Below are 17,956 nucleotides of genomic sequence, written 5' to 3' on the forward strand. Positions count from 1 at the left end.
TTTAAAAAGATTTTAATTACCCTCTCACACATTAAAAATAGAGACAATAGCATGTAATAGAGTAGGACGCAGGAGGTGTGAGCGCTAGGCTTCACTGTACCATGAAGTTAAGTCTGTTGATTAACTGCTCTGTGCTTATTTTTCTCTCTTATAAAAGTAGGAGCTTAGACCAATCACCTGTAAGGCCCCCTCAGAATTCTAAAACGTATGAGTCGATGTGAGTTGAACACTAGTTATTCACTGCATTGCTTTACCAGTGGAAAAATAAAAGGTATGGTTTTTTGAAACAAAAGGTACTTGGTGTGTGCATGAGAAATGGTCAGATTTGAGCAATGTGGAAAAGCTGAGGTTTTGTACTACCTGAATGGCACTACAGAAATTCAGATTTACATAATCTTCTTCTTTTTCTTCTGCAGTTTCTGTTTCTATTCTTGTTCTTCTCTCTTGCCTTTATTCTATGGCCTTGATGTCAAGGTGCCTCTTACAGGTAAGATTCCATTTACTTCTCAAAATGTGCTTCTAAGAGATATTGGATAAGGATGCTGCCTGGGGTTTCTATGCTCGTGTTTTTAAAAAAAACAAATACACTTGGTTTGGTTAGCTTAAATGCCATAAAAATGAGAAACAGATCCAGTCAGTTCGGATGATGATTAAAGAAATAAAACAACTATGAAGAAGGATGGATATCGAGAACTTTTCTCTAGTTAACTGCCTTGCTTTGGGGAGTCATGATGTCTCTGGATCTGTGTATTCTCACTGTAGTCTCATTACATAGAATGAGTTGCTTTTCTATCTGCAAAGTGAAGAAATATGAACATATTTTTGGTATATCTTCCAGCTTGAAAATTCTGCTTCTGTAAATCTAACAAGTTAAAAATGACTGCTTTTTTAGACCCTTTCTCCTAGTCCCTTTTCATCAGAACTCAGGAAAACAGGCTATTTAGTGAAATTGGATCTTGTTTTAAAATAAGGTAACTTGCAATGTCAATTTAGAACAAAAAAGAAGAGTCTTATCATTACTAAATTGTCAAACCCAGGTCTCACAAATATATGTATAAAAAATCTTAGACAGTGATTCCCAATGCTATTAAAAACACAGATTCCAAAGCCTTACCTCCGATTTAATGAAGCAGATTCCTGGCCGTGGGAACGAGACACAGGGTGAGAGAGGTGGAGGGCAAGAATTGATCTGTGTCTTTACTGAGCATACCAAGTGATTCTGACTTTTACCCGGGTCCAGAAACCACAAACCTTAATACCATTATTGTAAAATGAAGAAGGCTGGCTGCTCTTCCAAGTCCCTTTCCCATGGTCTGTGTCAACTTTGGTTATCCTCTTAGGTTCTATTATGCAGGGATGTTTCCTGGACCTCATGTTATGTGACATTTTCTGTAGCAAGTTGAAAAATGGAAGAGGAACACTTTCTCTCTCCGTGGGTTTCAGCTCTGTTACCTGGGTGTGAAGCAGACAAGCAAAAGTGCATTAGCATGACCTGACACAAGGAAGGGGTTAAGCAGACACGCCCAGAAAGTCTGCCCACATTACCAACTCCCTGGCTTATTCCTTCCTCCACGAATTTTCTTTTTGGACTGAAAGTGATCCTTTGTCTGACAAGAAGGGTAGCCTTGCCGGCCATCAAGAAGAGGACTTAGTCTCTTAAACTGAATGAGACTATCTAAAGATAAATGGGCGAGCTTCTCTAGGAAAGGATCAACATGACCAGAACCTCAGAAAACCAACAGCCCTCCCCTGCAAAGAACCATAAATTAGTGAGGCAAATAAAACTCAGTTAGGGTGGTATAGGGAAGAAACCTCAAACCTTACAAATACTAGCTAGCAAATGAATAGGTTTGAACATTAGTATCAATAATGACCAACATTTAATACTGTGGGTGCTCTTTTAAGCAGTAGATACATTAATCCTCAAAAAAAAAAAACTTAGAAAGTAGGTACTATTTTTATTTTTTATTTACTTATTTATTTTTTACAGTTAGAGAAATTGCCGCATGTGACTTTCCCAAGACCACACGGCTACAATGGGCAGGACTAGGATTTGCACCCAGGCAGCCTCACACCAGAGTCCACTTTTAACCTCACTAATGAAAGAGGAGGGCCTTTCTCTCACATTTTCAGCATCACTTATGTGCATATAGATCAGCAGTCAGAGGTGTCCTCTACGATTTGTGTAGTCCTGCTTAGCTCTTGGGATTTGAAATTGCAATGTGCTCATTTCCATACTTTTTCCCATTTTTTGTAACTCCTTGAGAGATGAACAAAATGTGATTTGCTTTTCCCTCCAGAGTAGCACAATAATTGACACTTAGTCATGGTCAAATGAAAAAAACATAATTGTAATTAATAATAATATAGTAAATTAACGTGACTGTGAATCTGGGCAGTGTAAATTATGTACAGGGAAAAGGCTGAGTGGTGTAGTGTGTATGGCTTTGAAGTTAAACATCCTGTTACATTTGAATCCTCCCATTTACTAGTTGTGTGATGGTAGGTTTAGCCCGAGGTCAGTTTTCCTATTCCATAAGATAGTTAGGATTAATTATATTAACTATAGCATGGTATTATGTTGAGAGAATTAAATGAGATTATGCATATAAAGGACTTACACATGGACTGGCACATGGTTCAACAATCAGCAACTCTGAGCTAGTAGTATAAAAAACAAGTTGGCTGTCACATTTACTGAGTTTGCAAATATACAGGTTTGAAAATAAAACCTCTACTACTGCCAAGTAGTTTACCACCAAAACTAAAATGTAGTTACCTCTTTATTTCCTCTTTTCAGAGAATAATTGGGATTATTATAAACAATTATATATATAACTTTATATAGCTACATATAACTTTATATAGATATATAACTTTATATATAAAACTTTATATATAATATATAATAATATATAATATATATTTATATATGTAAATAAATAATATATAATACAGAATATATTATAATCATATATAATAATATATTTATATATAAATATATAATGATAAATAGTTATATAAATAAATAAATATAAAATACCCGGAATAAGACATTACCAGAGAGTGACTAATGCTATGTATCTGTCCAAAGCAGGCAAGAGAGAGACAGGAGGAAGTAAGGAAGAAAAATATGTGGCTTCTTGGCAGGTAGTAAAAACATACTGCAAATAACTGTACAAATATTTTTCCTACTAAATTAATGATTTATGTTCTACTCTTAAACCAAAGACTAACTTAAATTATATATAAAGATACCCTCCTTAAAATGCAGTGACTCATGCTTCTTTCCTTGTAGCATTTACCGAAGTCATTTTTGTCAATGATCTAGCAGCTGCTAAAGGCGCCCGAGAAGGCACGCTGACTGCTCTTGGTGGTTGCTGACTAAATAGCTCAGTTCCGTGCGTTCTAGTGGGACTTTTACTGTAAGCAGGGGAACCCCAGGAAGTTGCAAGAGATACCATCTGCCCATGCATTCATCTTTTTCTTCCAGTTTTATTGAGATATGATTGACATTCAGCACCGTGTGACTTTAAGGGGTACAGCATGATGATTTGACCTACATACATCACGAAATGATTATCACAATAAATTTAGTGAACATCTATCATCTATAGATACAAAATTCAAGAAATAGAAAGAATTTTGTTTCTTGTGCTGAGAACTCTTAGGATTTACTCTCTTAACAACTTTTATATATAGTATACAGCTGTGTTAATTATATTTATCATGTTGTAAGTTACATCCCCAGTACTTATTTATCTTATAACTGGAAGTTTGTACCTTTTGACTGCATTCATCCAGTACCTTCCCCCTCAACCCCTTGCCTCAGGTAACCACAACCTGGTGGTTGTGGTTTTCTATGAGTTTGTTTGTTTAGTTGGTTGGTTTTGAAGTCTAATTGACCTACATTATGTTAGTTCCTGTTACACAACCTAGTGATCAATATTTCTGTTCACTTCAAAATGATCACTAAGATAAGTCTAGTTACACTCCGATCTGTGGTGGCACAAAGATGCTACATAGTTATTGACTGTACTCCCCACAGTGTACATTTCATGCCCATGACTCATCTATTTTGCAACTGGAAGTTTGTACCTCTTGATTTCCTTCACATGTCCCTTTCCTCTATGCATTCTGTACTTTTATGCTAATAAATTGTGTAGCACTAATTCTTCCATGTTAGACATCTACCGAGGAAGACAAAGGAAAGAGGAGAATGAAAAGAGTACAGAAATAGCTATCAGCAGTTTTAGCTGTTATGTCCAGGTTACAGTGACCCACTGAAAATCCTCCTCTTCTGAGGAGGGTTGGATCAGTGCAGAACACCACAGCCGCTCTGGTCATTTTGAAGTTGGGAAGACCAGGCAGATAACAGGTGATCATGATTCTGCATCCATGTACTATTTCATTTTTGATGATACTTCTCTAGTGTCAGCCATGAATTCTTGAACTGGCCAGCTCAATATTTTCACTTCCTACCTAGTAACTATAAACCATGTTAAAAGGTACCTAATACTGTATTATTGTTCTGATCCCCCAAAAGGGATCAGTCACAAATGCTGTATTATGAAAACAGCCACAGTGACTAGTCACAAATTCTCCATTAAAATAGACAAATGTTTATTTCTTATTACATTTACATTTTTTTTGATCCGTCTTTCCACTAATACCTATCTGTAGGTGACCTATGGGTTAATGGCTTTATGACCAATCTCTGCAGTATGCGTTCTTTAAGAGAATTTTGCTCCTATTCTTTTATATCGGTTAAAAAAAAAAGTCCATTTGATGCATCATTTTATGCTAATTAATCGGCCCTTCCTTTGTGTAAATATATCCATTAGCCTTTATCTAGTCGTATATTGTATCTTTGGAGTCTGTAACAGTGCCTCATATATACTAGGTGCTGAGTAAATTTTAAGTTGATGGACTGAAGTATGGGTGGATGAATAAATAAATACCTGGGTAAATGAATGTGAAAGCAGATTTGTGACATGTTAGAGCAGAGCCCTGGATAACATAACAATGTAATACCAAGATAACTATCCACTCTATTCTTTATCTGTCATTTGGAGAATAACTTAAAGAATGAATGAACAGAGTAAAGAATATATTCACAAATATATTCTTCCCTAGCACCATCGTGGGGACACCTTACTTTCTGGAGTCAGTACTTCCCCTCAGACACTCTTATAACTCATTCTTCACACAGCAGCCCAAGCAAATTTTAGGAAACACAAATCTAATCAGGCCCCCTTCCTTGAGAAGGCAGCACCTTTAGGGTCAAATCGCAGTTCCTTAATGTGGCCAACAAAGCCTGTCTGGTCAAACTGCAAACAGCCTCTCAGGTTTCCTGTTGCTCCAGGATCTGCCATGAGGAGCCATACTCCCCCTGCCTCCCACAGGGGTCTGCACACGCAGTCCTTGTGCACAGAATACAGTCAGCCCTCTGTATCCACGGGTTCCACATCCTTGGATTCAACCAAAGGTAGATAGAAAATATTTGGGGAAAAATTCCGTAAAGTTTCAAACAGCAAAACTTGAATTTGCCACATGCAGGCAACTATTTACATAGCATTTCCATTGTATTATGTCATCTAGAGATGACTTAGAATATACGGGAGAATGTGAGTAGGCTATATGCAAACAGCTGACCATTTTCTGTAAGAGACTTGGACATCCTCGGGTTTTGGTAAGGGGTCCTGGAATCAATCGCCCGTGCCCCCATGGATACAGAGGGACAACTAAACTTTCCCTCCTGCTTTATCTAATAAACACCTGTTCGCTCATCCCCCAGATCTCAGCTCATTTGTGATTCCCTCAGGAGAGTCTTCCTAGATTTCACTTCTGGTCAAATTTTATATGCATTGCGGGGTTTCCTTTTTGTTTTTTTAATTACTATATCTCTCCTTCATTGCATATAAAATTCATGAGGGCAGAGACCTTACATGCTTTCTCCACTCTTGTACCCCAAATGCCAAGACAGTGTCTAGCAGATAACTGACAATAAATACTTTTTTAATGATAGTGATGATATTACAATAGAAAAGGACATCTTGTTTTATAACTGAAAAAGCACATTTGGTGTCCATTATTTTATGTAATACTTAAACAACCCTGCAGAATAGATACTATTATACCTCTCAAAACATTAATTTCCCAATATAAAAAATTACCAAGTCATAGCATCTACTGTTTTTCTAATGATTAAGTGATATTATATAAGTAAAGTAACCAGCATCATCCCTGGCTCATAAAAAGGATCATTAAAAGCCGAGTTCCTCGGACGCACCAAGCATTTGTTTTAGATAATGCATTCGGAGATGTGCTCTCGTCTACCTGGACCCCGTTTCACACAGCACCGTCAACTAGTTAATGTCCATTTGTCTTTCCCATCTCAGTGTAAAATTAGGGACGCAGGGAAGCCTCCCTTGGTGCTCTGGCTTCAGGTAAGTTTCATTCCATATTATTTGTCTTTTTCACTAGGATTCTCATAGACCAATTATCTAACAACCCTCAGTATCAGCTTCCTCATCTGTGAAATGGAAGTAATAATACCAGCTACCATTTATCGAATACTTTACAATAAATTGTATATAAAGACTGATAGATTGAAAGGTGTTGGGAAAAGCCCTTAGGGTCCTGGGTGGTATAAGTGGTTGGATGGTGGTGTCCTTTACCATGAAAAGCATGGATGGAAATCAGGAAGAAGAAGGGACTACTGTTCATGATTTTGGGTTATTTGTGATGACTAGAGAACAGGGGTTAGCTACAGTTCGGGGGCTTTTTGTTTTTTTTTTAACATTTTTTATTGATTTATAATCATTTTACAATGTTGTGTCAAATTCTAGTGTTCAGCACAATTTTTCAGTCATACATGGACACATACACACTCATTATCACATTTTTCCTCTGTGATTCCCTGTGCTATACAGTATAATCCTGTCCATCCATTCTACAATTTTGAAATCCCAGTGTATTCCTTCCCACCCTCCGCCCCACTGGCAACCACAAGTCTGTATTCTATGTCTATGAGTCTATTTCTGTCCTGTATTTATGCTTTGTGTTTTTTTTGTTTGGTTTTGTTTTTGTTTTTTAGATTCCACATATGAGCGATCTCATATGGTATTTTTCTTTCTCCTTCTGGCTTACTTCACTTAGAATGACATTCTCCAGGAGCATCCATGTTGCTGCAAATGGCGTTATGTTGTCGGTTTTTATGGCTGAGTAGTATTCCATTGTATAAATATACCACATCTTCTTTATCCAGTCACCTGTTGATGGACATTTAGGCTGTTTCCATGTTTTGGGTATTGTAAATAGTGCTGCTATGAACATTGGGGTGCAGGTGTCATCCTGAAGTAGGGTTCCTTCTGGATATAAGCCTAGGAGTGGTATTCCTGGGTCATACAATAAGTCTATTCCTAGTCTTTTGAGGAATTTCCACACTGTTTTCCACAGTGGCTGCACCAAACTGCATTCCCACCAGCAGTGTAGGAGGGTTCCCCTTTCTCCACAGCCTCTCCAGCATTTGTCATTTGTGGATTTTTGAATGACGGCCATTCTGACTGGTGTGAGGTGATGCCTCATTGTAGTTTTGATTTGCATTTCTCTGATAATTAGTGATATTGAGCATTTTTTCATGTGTCTATTGATCATTTGTATGTCTTCCTTGGAGAATTGCTTGTTTAGGTCTTCTGCCCATTTTTGGATTGGGTTGTTTATTTATTTCTTTTTGAGTCGTATGAGCTGCTTATATATTCTGGAGATCAAGCCTTTGTTGGTTTCATTTGCAAAAATTTTCTCCCATTCCGTAGGTTGTCTTTGTTTTAATTATGGTTTCCTTTGCTGTACAGAAGCTTGTAAGTTTCATTAGGTCCCATTTGTTTATTCTTGCTTTTATTTCTTCTAGGAGAAAATTTTTGAGATGTATGTCAGATAATGTTTTGCCTCTGTTTTCCTCTAGGAGGTTTATTGTATCTTGTCTTATGTTTAAGTCTTTGATCCATTTTGAGTTGATTTTTGTATATGGTGTAAGGGTGTGTTCTAGCTTCATTGTTTTACATGCTGCTGTCCAGTTTTCCTAACACCATTTCTTGAAGAGACTGTCTTTATTCCATTTTATGTTCTTGCCTCCTTTGTCGAAGATGAGTTGACCAAAAGTTTGTAGCTACAGTTTGTTAATCAATATGCCTCTAATTTTGTGGTCCATAAAGGATCTAAACCACCTTCCAGCAGTTAGAAAACCCTGAAGAACAGTGAATGTTAAGTAGCCTATCAATTGATCTCAACATCTGCTTGCTAAGTATCCTCTGTGAACCAGGCAATATGGCAGGCACTTGGATACTAGGATCATAGTCAGAGGTGACATCACCACATTCGTTGACTTGGTGTCTAGTGGCGTGTAGTAAACTCTCAGAAGTGATGGCTGCAATCACTGTTTGCAGAGGAGGAAACTTAAAGATCAGTGCTGTTAAGCAACCTATTCAGAAGAACCCCTGAGGTTCTGTAATATCCAGAAGGGCTTCTGAATCAAAGGTGAATTTATATTCTGTGCAGTTTTAATTGTAGGGTACTGACCTTCAGCTGATTGAAAATGGGTCATCTGTGGTGGACTCACTGGATAACCCTTCCGTTATTCAGAGTGCCAGTCTGAATAAGTTCGGCTTTGCTGTGTTCATAGTTCATTTTACAGATACTCAGTTTGCAGAAATTGAACATGCTGGGAGACTGCCTATAAGTCCATTTGTTCTTTAAAACCAGCATGGTGTTACTCAAGTGATGGGCTTTTCTTCAGCTATGACAGGCAGAAATGATGCATGTGTGCTTTGAAGTGGAATTTAGGATTTATCTCTCAGATTATAAAAATTGAAAGTTTGCAAGTAAAACTTTTTTGCTTATGTATTTATATATAAAAACACACTATATATGTGTGTGTATATCTAAAGAGAGAGAGGGAGAGCACATATAAACACACACACACCTTAATGCATCTTTTATTCAGGTCAGTTCTCTTCTTTACCAGGGATTATGGGAGTTTTACAGTTGTGACTGGTTCTTTGGGTCTCTCATCTCAGTGGATGTAAAGCTGAATGCAGTCTATTTTTAGCAAAACAAGGCTTTTGCTTATTTCCCTCTCTCATCCTTTAATCAAGTCTTAGATGGTTCCCCAGTGTTTTAGTCTCTTCCACTTCTTGAAAGTCTAGCCTAATTTAACTTCAGTATCAGACTGTGTTTCATCTCATTTCTTCCCTCATTCCCAGTGGTGAAGAAGGTGGTTCACCACCCGGCTCTAAGAGGTCCCTTCCTCTGCCCTCTCCAAGGTTCAGCTCTTCCCAGAGCAGGGAAGAGGAGAAAGGGAAGTGATCCGTGCCTCTCACCTCCATGGGCAGTGGTTGTGGCCCTCTCCCTGGTGGCTGATGCTGTGTTTCTGGCTGTTACTGACCAGCTCTTGATGTATTTTCTGTGAGAGGTGATGAAAGACTGGCCATTTGTGGGAATGTGTATGTGAGGTCTTTAGAAGCTGTGCAGGGCATACTCACTGCACTATCCTCTGCCTGGCTGGGGCCCAAGCTCTTCCATTGCCACTCTGGATCCCATCATTGATGGTACCAGCCACAGCTTCTTGCTGGGAAGGAAGTTACTGCCCCTGTCTCTGCCGTGCCACCCCTCTCAGGTTCTCTGCCCAGATAGACAAAGGAAGATGAGCAGCGGGTGAGCATGGCTCTGTGTTTGAGCAGTAGAATGCGAGTCTCCTTTGTGCCAGGACCACCAATCTCTAGGCCTTTTGGTCACCCCCCCCCCGCCCCGTTCCCCACCACAGTGTACTCTTATCCCAACCATTGTACTTCTTTCCCACTAGTTCTCCTCTGTGACTCCATCACTCTTTCATCTCAGTAAATCTACTCTTTGGGAGTAGACAGAGTGGCTCTGCAAATATGAACTCCAAATGTTTCTGACTTGCACTTATGGCGGAAATTTCTTTGAATCTCAAATTTGCCTCCGTAAGGTGGACTGGAAGCATCCTTAAGGTACTATGTTCATGTCTACTTTCCCACTACTTTGGATCTTGGTCACCACTTCTGGGGTGCTAGTAAAATCCTGCTACAGAATTAGTATCTTTTTAGATGGGGAAATTAAGGGTTGGTGAAGATAAATAACTTGTCCACGGGCATAAAGTGGAAATTCCATTTTTCTCCACCCATGTCGTTCAGACTCTCAAGGCCATATGTTTAGGCAGTACATAATAACTTGTCCTCTGCGCCATTTTCTGGCTTTTACTGGAAGAGAATGTTATGTCCTAAACTTCAACCCAAGTGAAAACCCAGAAGCTTGGACTTAAAAAAGAACAGGGCTAGGAGTCCTGACTGGCATAGCCCAGGGAAGTACCTTTTCAGGGGTATCTCTGGGGCCAGCAGGAAATCTGGGTGGCAGGATTCCCAAGGACTCCTCAGGTCAGGACCTTGAGGTAGAGACCATCTGCCATTAAGTAACGTTTGTTGGGGAAGAAGTGTGACATAAAAGTAAGTCGCTGAGAGGCACAGACAGACCTGCTTTTAAAATAACATCTTAAATTGATATTTGGGGGCATGGTGAGCCCCAGAAAAAAGGGCAGTCATGATAATTGCTAGTATTTCAGGCCACTTAGTATGAGACAGGAACTGTTCACTGCTTTACAAGCATTATGTTGCAACAACCCTTGAAATAGATACTTCTCGTTTCTCCTTTTAAATTAAAGAAATTGAGCTTGGAGACTTTCTTTATATAACTTGCACAAGATCATGCAGTTCAAAGAGGTGGTAAAGAATACAAAATGTTTTTTCTTTAAAGAAAAAAATCATTTGTGTTTTTTTCTGTTTCAGCTGTTGACAGCAGTGATGATTAAAGACTTTCTCCTTCTGTTTTACAGAAAAACCGAAAACACGGATGAGACCCCAGAAAAGCAAATGCTTCTAAACCTTCCAAGATGGCAGAAATGTTTACAGCAGTGAAAGGGAGATCAAAAGCTGAGAACTACCCTGTGGCCAGGACTACAGCTGTGTGTTTTAAAGCCATTATTCAAGGTTTCTTACTTGACAGTTCCTACACGACCCTGTTGAAAATCGACAATATATGCTGCATTTAATGAAACATGTATACGTCAAACCAGAAGGAGAGAACTATAAACATATATCGTGTGAAGGAAAAAAGTTCAGCAATGGAACCATTTTCAGCTGATCAAGCAAAGATGTGTCTTGGGCATGGAACCAAAGTTACAAAGAAACATTCTACCCCTGCTGTGCAGGGGGATCATTTTAATGTAACACCACACCCCACGGAAACACTAGTCCTGAAATAAACATCATTTTAAAAAATCAAAAGGAGAAAAAAAAAAGGGTGGGTGGGGGTTGAAGCACGAGGAATACCTATGAGGAGCTCTTTACAATAAAATGTTTCATTTGAAAAGTCTGGTTTCTTACTACAGGGATTTGCTTTTCGGTCTTTATTATTGTTTAAAACTCAGGAACAGAGGCATCTGCAGCGTGAGTGGGAAGAAAAGCAGTGTCTGGTGTGTTTTTCTGCAAACGGTGGAGCTTGTGGAAGGTGCTCCGCACAGGACTGATGAGAAGTGGATCTCCGTGACCCCGGCCAGACTGGCAACCAAGGGGAAGGACCCAGGCGAACACAACATGAGGAAGAAAAGCAGATGTTCATGCTCCCCTGGCCTCCTGTCACACCTGTGGTCCGCCGCTGACGACAGACTGATCTCGTCCATACTGAAGATTAAGAAGACGTTGCTCTGAATCACAAGCTCCCTGACGTTGTCCTGTTTAGAATGCCGACGACCCTAGGGCCAGAGAGCATCTCTGAATGTTTCCATTTCCAAAGTACTGGTTTTCAAATGGCTGCTTAAAATTGCCTGCGAATAACATGTTATATGATTTGATACACAATAGAGGAGATAAACTTCTACCAACAGTTGAGTTTGCCACAGAGGTGTGAATATTAAATGAAATCATGATTATTTTTTAGAAGTATCCTGATATGCTTAGAGCATTCTGACCTCTCGTCATTTAGACTGATAAGGATTTTCTTTCCCCAGAGATCTGACCGCGACAAGATAGCTCTACTTTTTTATATAAAAGTTACATTGTGTTACAGATAAGGTCATTTTCTACCAAGAGACAATTAGAAGACTGGTACTCTTCCTAAGTTATGTAATACTGAGTCTTGGATTCAGTTCTGAGAGCAAATAAATGTTCCTGAAAAGCTAATTTTAGCCTCATTTACTGTAGATAACAAAACAGCCTCAATTTTTCAGATTCTCAAGGTTTTATTTACAGGCCTAGCTTTCCAATGCAGTAACAATGTGTGTAGGGAGCCAGAAACTCTTTCTATGAAATGCTACACAAATCCTTCCCTACATGGGTTCATTATCTTACTCTGCAGTTTTAAGCGCTGGCATCTTCAAAGCCAGAAGGATAACTGAAGAATGTACAAGAAAAGCTACAACTGGGTGGGGGGTGGGGGGGAACCACTCTTTGTTCTTAATATTTACTGCTGACCCAGGTATCTTTGGCCCAGTCACTTCACCTCTCTGTGCCTCAGTTTCCTCATCTGCAAAATGAGGTTAAAATGCTTTTTCATAAAGGTTTTTTTTTTTTTTTGCAATTCTGGAACAAGAGGTGCTTAAAGTGGCACAAAGTGCTTAGTAACTATAATGATGGCTAGGTTTGACTTTCTCGTGTTGAGAAAAAGAGTTCCCTGGCTAAGAAAATAGTGCTTCAGTTTGATTCAATCTAAGCACTGTGGTACTGAAGGTTTGCCATCAAGCTACCCCGGACGTTACTAGCAATAAAGACTGAGCAATCCAGAATCAAGATCTCTACTAATCTATAGTGAATAGATCATCTCATGCCAGTGAACAAAATACAAGAATGTGTCATTTCAATGATAAGCATCTCCCAGCTCTCCTTACTGCACATGCATGCCATCACACAAAACCCCATTTTTGTCATAGGAGAGCTAGCCCTGAAGTTGACTTGGCGTGAACTGAGTATCACATAATTAATCTGATTAGCCCTTTCATTTTAGGGAAAGGTCTGGTGATGTGACCTACTGGGACTGCACCAAAAAACTATCCTGCGGGATTCTTTCTTGAGCTGGGTAGGTTCCCCATTAAGTATGACTAGTACATTCATTGGACAGGCAGTCTCAGCGTGGGTGCCACTACAGTCTGACCCAGCCTTTTCGAATCTTAGGACATCAGGAAGAGGATAAATTACTCTTCCATACCTGAGACTACTCTTCTCTTCCATTAGCCATTGTTGGGTGCATCCGAACAAAGTCATACTCCATCTGCTCCACCAAACCTACTTTTCTTCTCTTCATCTTGCTTTCCCCACCAAGAAACTGTAGGTTAAATTTTATATCCAAGCACTGACTATGGCTTGAATGATCAGAAACATTTCTAAAAATCATGTGGCTTAATCATGTACCTTATCTGCTATAAATTTGATTGTATCATATACACAAACTTATACAAGAGCAATGCCAGTCAGTGAGGATGACCATCTCAAGCGACTTTAAATGTGTTTAGGGAAAAATGTGGAAGAATGGGGGAAGGTATTCAGAATTCTCTATTTTTACTTAAGATCTAGCAAATATCTTTAAGAGTTTATGCTAAAAGGGGATTATTTTTACCATGTCTTACTCATAATACCCAACACATCACTGGATGTGGCTAAATATTTTGATAAGTACGTCTCTCTTATCCATTTCCATGATTATAAAAAACATTAGCAAAACTGTGCATGTATGTACTAGTCACTCATGGATCCACAGAAATGCACCATATCTAAATGAATGCTTCCCTTGCCTTTTCAGCAAGAGTAAAAAGAATGTCTCCTTAATAATGGAGAGCTTTATTGTGGCTTCACTTGTTACAGAGAGCAGGTAATCCCCACAGATTAATTTCCGCTTTAATCTCTGCATCTTAACTATCCTGACATATTTGTCCATGAGTTAGTTCCATCTCTTGAGAAATAAATATAACTGAATATATTAAAAAATAGTTTGAGATACAATGAAAGCTCCAATATAGCACAGCTATTCAGGATGGGAAAATTTTCATGAGAAAAGAGAAAGAAATAGAAGACTATATTTGGCTATAAAACTAGGAAGCATCTATTACTAATTTAAACCATCTGACTTTTTTTTTTAATGCCACCCACGTTTTGTTTTAGGAAATACTAGAATTTGCTGAAAATATATCCCTTTTAACTTATGTTACGTAAGTGAAATTATTGCCAATAGCGAAGGTTTTAGGGGTGGAAGAATAAATTCTGCTTTGAGTTTTCTTCCATTCACAGAAAACTGCTCCCATAGGTGGCATGGTTCTCCAGGAAGAGAGAGATCATATAGACGGTTCATGGGTCATCAGTGGAGTAGAAAGAGGACATATGTTCTCCACTAGTGCTAGAAGAAGTGAAGTTTTGCCAAATGATTTTTGCTACAGTATCTTATTTCAACTTACTCTGGTGGTTTTCAATTTCAAATAATCTCTGGCAAATGTGTTCCTTTTTACCTATTGGTCGTCAGCTTTTTCTATAAACCCATTGTGTAATTTGTATGTTCAGTGTCTTCAATGTAATTCCAAGTTCATTGTTTTAAAATGAAGCATGTCTTTTGAACCTGCCTAGGTTTTCATAGAAACTGTAAAAATAATATGCATCAGTTTTATGTTGATGTTTAAATAATTGGATCATGTGTGTTATACCCAAATATATGGGCAGCATAAACATTTTATTTTTTAAATATTTAACTGCATTTTTTGATCTGTCAAAGAGTGGCACAGAATATATATACATGTGTGTGCATATGTATATATTTATCTACTATTTTGAAAAAGTTCAGTATAACTTGAGAGATCAGTAATCAAGGCGAATCTTAGATGACTATTTATGTCATGAGTTAATGCTTCCAGGATGGGCCCAAGCGTCTCTGTAAGTGGACTTCTACTTTCTAAAGAAAAGAAAGTAGGTCACAAGGTCTTGAGGGAAAAGCTTCCATTCTGTTCAGCTGCCTTGTCATTTTAATATAATATATTGTCTTGAGGCTGACTCTCAGGTATATTGGCAGGAAGATTCAGACATAGTAGAAGCTGGAGTTGATCCTCTATAATCCCATTTCAGTACCAGGTGGATTCATATTCTTTTGCTGCCTTTAGTTTGGCCATTTAGTTCTTCCTGAATAAATCTATTGTTGAGAGTCCCAAGTCCAATGTTTAATCAGAATTACTAGAGATCTACTTCCAGGGACAATGTGGCAAAAACAGGAGGCTTTAAATTTGCTATATTCAACCTAATGTGTCAAGTTTAGAGGTACAGGTGGTTGATTGGGTGAAGTTCCCTGTTTTTTATCTTTGTGTTTTTGCACTGAGGTCTTTGGACTCATGCTTACATTTCCATCCTGGGATATCAAAGTTCTGAAGAGTGGGAGTGGCATAGATAAGCAACTTTGAGTCCAGCTTTGCCTACAGTCAAGCCTCCACAAATTTAGTGAAGTGTGGGTGATGCAATCTCCCAAGAGCAGGTCCTCAGCATCCATTAATAACAGCATCACTCCTATTTGACTGATAACTCACAAAATGTGCCTATTCACCCCCCTTAACCATAAGGACTTCCCACAATGAGGCAGATCGAAATCCAAACACTTTTATAAATATGTGATGTAGGTGTAGACACATATTTATTCTGTACATAACATGATGGTGTGAGTTCTTCCTAAATCTGTGCTTTGGTCCTAGGATTCAGGACTTAGGAAGGGGTTTTTCTGATCCTGCTGGGTACCTCATGTTTTTGTTTAGCATCTGGTGTCTGAGCTCTCTCCTTCTTGCCAGCCTCTTCTTCCTTTCCTCCACCTTCTGTCCATTACTACTATTCCCTGTCATTGACTGAGGTAAAGAATTACCCACTGGTTTTCCAGTTACCCATGCTCATAAACTAGACTTCAAGTGATGCCAGTAGTTTTCTGGAAAGAGCAAAAGCATTCACACAGCCTACAGTATTAATATTAGCCCGAAGTCCCATATTTTTACCAGCTAAAGATCCCATTCCACAAGGGTCCATGCATGTTCCAGCCTTCAAAATCCAATTCTGCAGGGGCTCAAGTACAGAGCCAGTGTTCGGGAATATATAATTCCCCAGGTGTCTACTGTATTAACGCAGCCAGAGGGTCAATGTCTCAGAGCTTTCATCCAATCAGCTGCCTCAGTCGGGGTTCTTTCTCTCCATCTCAGCATGACTCCATATATTGCTTCAGTGCTTGTTTATTAATGGAAGAACAATACAAATGGACTGAGTTTCGCCAGAATGATCCTCTGAAGTACACCGAGTATGTACATGTTCTGTATGTATTACCGTAGAGATTGGAATCAACTTACTGTATGTAAAGTTTTATGAATGGTTATTTTATAATTTATGTATTTAATATAGGAATCAATGAGCACTGGCGTTTTAGTTTATATAAAAATAAAACAAATTGCATTTTTTAAAACGTTACCTTGCATTGTCCATAGGTGTTTGTTGGGTTTGGTTTTAACTCAACTCTTAGCCTACATTTGAAAAGCAAGGTGAGGGAAATCAGGGCTATCCACGTGATGTGGGGAACACACTCCACAACAAGGACGGTAAATGGGTTTCTTCTCATCTGTCCACTCTGAATGGTGGTGGTATCCACTCCATGGTCATAAGCATGCCTGCTCTGAGTAGGGCTTGGGAAAGAATCTTGCCAGCTATTTGCCATTCTTATTCTAGATATTGCTTCCTTTCCTTTATCTGCCTGCCTTTTTTCTCCACCTTATAGACCCACTAGATGTAACAAGTTAACAAGTATGTGCTACATGAGCACCCATTGTGTGCTCATCCTTGTGGCCTGGCACGTGTGGGTCTACCCTCAAAGAGTTTACAGTTAATGTGGGAAACAAGCCATGTATACATGAAAAGAAACCATAAACAAAGTGAAAAGACAACCTATGGACTGGGAAGAAATACTTGCAAATGATGCGACCAACAAGGACCTAATTTCCAGAATATACAAACAGCACATAGAACTCAATAACAACAACAACAACAAAAAAACACAAACAACCCAATCAAAAGGTGAGCAGAAGACTTAATAAGACATTTCTCCAAAGAAGACATACAGATGGCCAACAGGCACATGAAAAGATGCTCAATATCTCTAATTATTACAGAAATGCAAATCAAAACTACAATGAGGTATTACCTTACATTGGTCAGAATGACCATCATCAAAAAGTCTACATATAATAAATACTGGAGAAGATGTGGAGAAAAAGGGAACCCTCCTACATTATTGGTAGGAATGTAAATTGGTGTAGCCACTATGGAAAATAGTATGGGGATTTCTTCAAAAACTAAAAATAGAGTTGCCATATGATCCAGCAATCCCACTCCTGGGCATATATCTGGAGAAAACTCTAATTTGAAAAGATACATGCACCCACTCCATTGTTCATAGCAGCACCTTATGCTGAACACTATGCTGAAACTAACACAACATTGTAAATCAAATATACTTCAGTAAAAAATGTTTTTAACAGATACATTTTTGCATGCAGATGCAAAATATAAACATGAAGTCACTGGAATTGATCAACAGGCTCTATAACAAATAGGCATTGGTAATCTGTGCCTGTAATTACCATAAAAACATTGAGAACAAGGGCCATTACGTCTATACCACCTACGTGATGCTCCATGTGACACCCTTTTTTAGAATTTAAAAGAAGTAAGAGGAAACATAAAACAACCACCACCTCAGGAACTGGATTTTTCTTCCTTTATATTAAGAGATATATAATCTACCATGTAAATTATTTTGCCCTGACTTCCTAGAAATGTATGAACAAACCTAAAATTTAATTATGACATGTTATGAATTATTTCTATTT

At 38.6% G+C, this 17,956-nt stretch overlaps 1 protein-coding gene across 8 annotated transcripts in view; it reads left to right on the forward strand.

Moving 5' to 3' along the window:
- JAKMIP2 (janus kinase and microtubule interacting protein 2) overlaps positions 1-17,956 on the forward strand; it is a 187,104-nt gene that overhangs the window by 165,060 nt on the left and 4,088 nt on the right. For 4 of the 8 annotated variants that reach the window (XR_012067290.1, XR_012067291.1, XR_012067286.1 and 1 more), the window contains 3 exons: positions 417-487; positions 3,095-3,150; positions 10,910-11,448. Coding sequence is in view for 2 of the 8 variants with exons in the window: in XM_006204476.4 (XP_006204538.1) it covers positions 417-467 (51 nt within the window). In the remaining 6 variants the exon portion in view is untranslated. Of the gene's footprint in view, positions 1-416; positions 488-3,094; positions 3,151-10,909; positions 11,449-17,956 lie in introns of those variants that run through there. The other 4 variants (XR_012067288.1, XR_012067287.1, XM_006204476.4 and 1 more) reach the window with 4 other exon arrangements.

Source organism: Vicugna pacos, chromosome 3 (genome assembly GCF_048564905.1).
Source record: "Vicugna pacos chromosome 3, VicPac4, whole genome shotgun sequence".
In the NCBI taxonomy this organism is placed as follows: domain Eukaryota; kingdom Metazoa; phylum Chordata; class Mammalia; order Artiodactyla; family Camelidae; genus Vicugna; species Vicugna pacos.